The sequence below is a fragment of the Cynoglossus semilaevis genome, unplaced genomic scaffold (assembly GCF_000523025.1).
Source record: "Cynoglossus semilaevis isolate Cse_v1.0 unplaced genomic scaffold, Cse_v1.0 scaffold1282, whole genome shotgun sequence".
NCBI classification, from domain to species: domain Eukaryota; kingdom Metazoa; phylum Chordata; class Actinopteri; order Pleuronectiformes; family Cynoglossidae; genus Cynoglossus; species Cynoglossus semilaevis.
The window spans coordinates 279,425-284,636 of NW_007585122.1; the positions used below are offsets into that span (position 1 = coordinate 279,425).

The following is a 5,212-nucleotide window of genomic DNA, read 5'->3' on the forward strand; positions in this document are numbered from 1 at the left end:
CCCACACACACACACACCACCATATCCCCTCTACCTTAACCTCCAACATCACAGCACACATTTCATTTTCTCTCTCTCCCCACACACACACACACACACGCACACACACACACAAACACACACACACACACATGCTGCTTGGTTCCTCCACTGAGACATTAGTGACAGATCTGTTGGTCGAAAGGGCAGGAGGTGAAATTGATGGACAGATAGAGAAGCCAGGAAGGAAACCAGAGACTGAAAGAAAAATTTTAGAAGAAAATGAGGAGCTGGAGGGAAAAGTAATGAGAAAACTACAGCACGCTGTCGTGTCTGCTTCGTTTTCCTACAGCACACAGACCCATGTTGATTTGTCCATGCACACACACACACACGAGCAAACACACAGAGAATGGTTTAGCACTGTCATACTGGGACAAGGATGACTCATTCCTTGCTGATGGCAGTTTGGGACTGGAAAAACACACATGTGAAAGTACACACACACAAACACACACACACTCACACATATCAACAAGGGGAAAGGAGTGGAAGAGCTATTGTGACTGCAGTTGCATAACCAAGGACAACTTGGACACCTGAAATGACATGCATGTGTGTGTGTTTGTGTGTGTTTGTGTGTGTTTGCCTGTAAAATACTATACCAATAAGTTCCTGAAAAAGTCTTCAAAAATAAAAGTTTCTCAAAATTAACTAAAAATACACTCATTTGCCTTAAAATACTTAGCTATGTCTTTTTTTTTTTTTTTTGGTTGCTTTGTTGTTTGCTTTAAACAAATGTCGTTCTTGTTTTACAACCATCAAAAACAAGGACAAATGAGCTCCAGAATATTATAGGGAATAACCACAGAGGTGTTGCCTGCTTCAAACATATGAAGCTGAATTCCTCTGTAATGCTCTGTGGTTTGTTAGAAATGTTGCACCACCAGTTAGGATAGCAGACTGTTAGTGTTACTCTCACATTTCTACTGTCAGATGTAACATATTTACTCCTGTTGTCTTTTGGTTCACAGAGTTTTAAAAAAATACTTACTTTTTGAGAATTAATAACTCGTCAGATTGTATTATTGACTGGTTGATGGTTGTAAATCAAATCCCGCGTCCTGATTCTTAAAGTTTGTTGTCATTTTTTAGGTTACCCACTTCCAGTGCCGTTTATTTTTACATTGTTTTTACTCCCGTTTTTTTTTTTTTTTTAATCCTCAGCTGATTCTCTCTTCTCTCTATTTCAGAGTGTGTGGCGAGCAGCCTTTAAAAAAATGCCCTTGTAGTTTTGCTGTTTATGTTGCATAATAAAAGAGAGGTAAAGCTTAAGGGGAGTGTGGGGACAAACCAAATAACGTCTACTGTCACATTTGTACTCGATTTATTTCACGGAGCTCTAATGGGCAAACAGAGGGAGGCTGGCAGAACGACTCCACTGTTATGGAAAGTGTTAGGAGGTGCACCTGTGGTGAGGAGATGGTAGGAGTAGGAGGTGTGGGATGCAGGGAGATGGAGGGGTGTCTTACTCCGAGCAGAGGAGATGTTGACCTATTTCCTAATGTCTACATTGTTACAGTACATTTTATGTCAAACTTCAGGTTCTGTCAGCAACATGTGGAAACATTGGTTCTTCTCTGAGTTTCTCAGACAAGGAGACACAAAATCACCTTTTATTACATAGCTAGGAAAGGATTCAGAGGTCTAAATAGTTTGTTTGAAACCTCTGTTTTTATCATCATCAACTTTATATAAACTATAAACTTTCCACTTTACCTTACAGCCCTTGCTTTTATCGTGACCACTGGTCTGGCCACTGGCAGGGCACGGCGAGCATGGCTCCTGTTGGTAGTAGTGGCCACCAAGCTGGTTGGCGTAGTGACAGCAGCCATAAGGTGATGGGATGTGTGTGTACCACAGGTCCTCAGCCAGCGGACATTTTGGACAGGGGTAGAGCAGTCCTTTTCCCTGGGCCTTGTCCACATTCACCTTGGGATTCCTCATCCATCTTCGTACCTGCAGCAGGAAGAGCCTTTGAGGTGAAATGGTTTGGGGATAACAATTCTGGAGAATAAAGGATTGGTTTGATGTTAAATAGGCTTTGAATCTCTGCTCAAAGTCAAAGAAAGTGCATGTCTCTGTCTTTGTCTTTGTCTCTCTCAGTCTCGCTCTCTCACACAGAGAAAAAGCATGCATACATAAACTGTCAACGCTGCCATCTGCAACCTTTGATCAGAGAGGGAGGAGGATTTTTGTGATGCCTAATTATCTGTCAGCTCAAGTGACTGCACACACTGAAAAGAACATCGGCAACAAACTTTTTAATCGTCATCTTTTTATCTCCCTTCCCAAAATTCAAGATAAGGTTCTCATAAAAAAGAGGTTTTTCATGGTTCTCTCTTTTATAATATTTAACCTCATAAACAACTAATAATAATGACAACAATTCAGAAGCCTAGGAAAAAAAGTAAAAGCAGAAGATTTAGATAGCTGATATGAGGACAAAAACAAACAAATAAACAAAAGTATAAATTATAGCAAGATCTGTAAAACAGACAATAGCTCGATATACTGTAGATCACTGAAAAATTTTAGCTAGAGATGCTAGACCTAGAGAAGAATTCAGTGACAGAAATATCCAAGTTAAAAGTGAAAACTAGCCTTTGTGAGGTGGCAAATAATTGATGAACAGATGAAAAAAAGAAGATACGTCAGTAAAAACAACTTTAAAACTAAAAGAAAAAGGTTAGCCTAGAAAGCACAAAATGATCTTTCTCTCTCACACACTCTTTTATATATATGTGTATATGTATTTATGTATAACTTTATGTGCGTGAAGCCAACTTTATTAATGCTATGATGATTAATAGTCAATGAATGAAGCAGATCTTGTTGACAACAGATGTTCACATCATTAGTCCAGAAGGTGACCACACTGAGGTTGTTTAATCAGCCAATCACTGCTGACGTGGCCACTGCCTACTGTCACTGACTTTAACACACACAATGTGTGTGTGTGTGTATTTTGTTTTTCTTTTTTTTTACAGAGAGCTGGTGAAAGTGAAAAGGAGGCTGAGAAACCAACAGATGACAAACAGTAGGAGAGAGAGGAGAGTCTTTTCAGAACTACTTTGTTGGAATTTCATCCTGCTGCATGACAGGAACTTAAACATACACCAGCAGTTTAGGTAGTGCACTCACACACACACAAACACACTGAAAGTAAGTTGCAGTGTAGCCAGACAGCATGTCAGGGCATGTCACATCTGCAAAAAAACAAGCCGGTGAAAATCCTGCATCAGGCCAAAACAACAACAAACCTCCCACTATGAGTGTGCGAGCGATTCTCATAACGAAGCAACACACTCCTATTTGCACATTGAACATGACCTTTGTGAACTCCTGATTGACATTGTTCCCAATTATACACTGTCATATTCATCCTTGTACTCTTGGAGTGAGAAATCTGCTGGTACTACTCACCAAACAAACCCCTGTGCTGTCACGCCACGTTTTCTTTTAAAACATGTCACCTGAGCGTTGACACCTGTGACAGGCGTCGTCTGAAGCTTCACACTTCAGGCTTTCCATATTATACCCGTTTCAAACTCTTGCACGGTTCTGCACCCATGAATCTCTGATTATATTTGAGGTGGTTCAACAGAGTTAGGGTTTTTATTTGAAATTGTTCATCAGCCTTTCCTTTAATTCTCTCCAGATTGAGATACAAAAACAAACACACAGGCAGAGCCGTTGCCTTTATATTTCCTGCCATCATTACCCTGATTCATGTGTAACGTAACAGAGCTCAGTCTGGAGCGCTGCTCTGCCCATTATGTGATGAGACTGATTTAGACACAAGTGGAGAGACAGATGAACCCAGAATTGCAGCAGCCATCACTTCTGATTTACTCCAGAATTTCTGGAAGATTTGTTTCTTTCTCACAAGGCAAAGAGATTCATCCCAAAGGATGCAGATGGATGGATGGATGGATGGATGGATGGATGGATGGATGGATGGATGGATGAATCATGTGGGCGTTCACAATCTGTTCACATTCACCACTTGAACCCACAACATTTCACACCATACTGTACATCCTCAGAGATTAACACACATCGGAGACGATCCTACTGTCAGCTGCAGCATATGGTGAGAGTGAGAAAACATTAACAGCTCACTTCAGTTGCCAACAGGCGGCCACGCATCCACATTTGTTTTTGTTTTTTTTAGTCCTGGAACATCTTCAATCTCTAAAAAAAAGAATAAAAATAAAAAAAAGCCAGGTTGAAAGACTTGCCTGGCTGATTCAGCCCCAAACGTGCTGCTTAAACACAAGCAGATCTATCTCTCTGTCATATACACTGCATGTAGCATCCTTTAATTGAAAAAAAATTAGTGCAACAACATATTAGCTTAAGTCTATGCTATTTCTAGAATATTCTTTGCAACACAGAACTGAAGCTCATCTTGCTTTGTAACCAGCTCCACCATGACTACTAATCTGCACAGACAAAGTTATCATCAAAGTTAAAAACATAGATTTTTTTTTTCTTGACTTGGTGCAATGATGGAGAGATTTAAAAACTCAAGTTTCACTTCACTAAATAAGCACACACTGAATAAGTTGTATTATAGATTTGGGCGGGTCACACACTGCAGTCATAGATTTTTTGTGTGTGTGAAGAGCATATGAAGCAGCAATTAGCATCTGTATTTAAGGAGGCAGCTTTGTGCTGAAATTGTCCTTAATTAATAAAATAGAAATTTACTAATCTAATAATCTCTTCTTCGCATTTTACTGATTCTGATGCACTGCACATTCTACCAACAGTGAGAACCAACAGTGAGAACCAAGGAGGTTCTCACTGTTTTGAAATTCTATGTGTATTTCATTCATGCAGGATATTTATTTTCTAACAAAAATTCAGAGATATTTGCATTTTTAAGTCCCCCCTTTTTTTGTCTATGTTAATATTTAATTCATTGCTTCTTCTCACATGTAGTGATCAAAACAGCCCTCAAGTGCTCTACAGTGAAACATCCAAAGGGCTGATGTAATCCTCCTGCAACCTTTACTTCTACTTCTTTTCTACCCTATTATTTTTTCACTCTTCATAACATTTTAAAGCAAGAAGGGAATCAATTTCCTTCATCTGTGCGATAAACATAGTTTCACCTGCAGCCATGACTGGCTGTTAAACTGTGAGTAAGGAAGTAGGTAGTGGA

At 39.6% G+C, this 5,212-nt stretch overlaps 1 protein-coding gene across 4 annotated transcripts in view; it reads right to left on the minus strand.

The window, feature by feature from the left end:
- LOC112486559 (uncharacterized) overlaps window positions 1-5,212 on the minus strand; it is a 19,673-nt gene that overhangs the window by 11,740 nt on the left and 2,721 nt on the right. For 3 of the 4 annotated variants that reach the window (XM_025053743.1, XM_025053744.1, XM_025053742.1), the window contains one exon: window positions 1,759-1,998. In XM_025053743.1, coding sequence (XP_024909511.1) covers window positions 1,759-1,998 — 240 coding nt within the window. Of the gene's footprint in view, window positions 1-1,758; window positions 5,089-5,212 lie in introns of those variants that run through there. The other variant, XM_025053741.1, reaches the window with a different exon arrangement.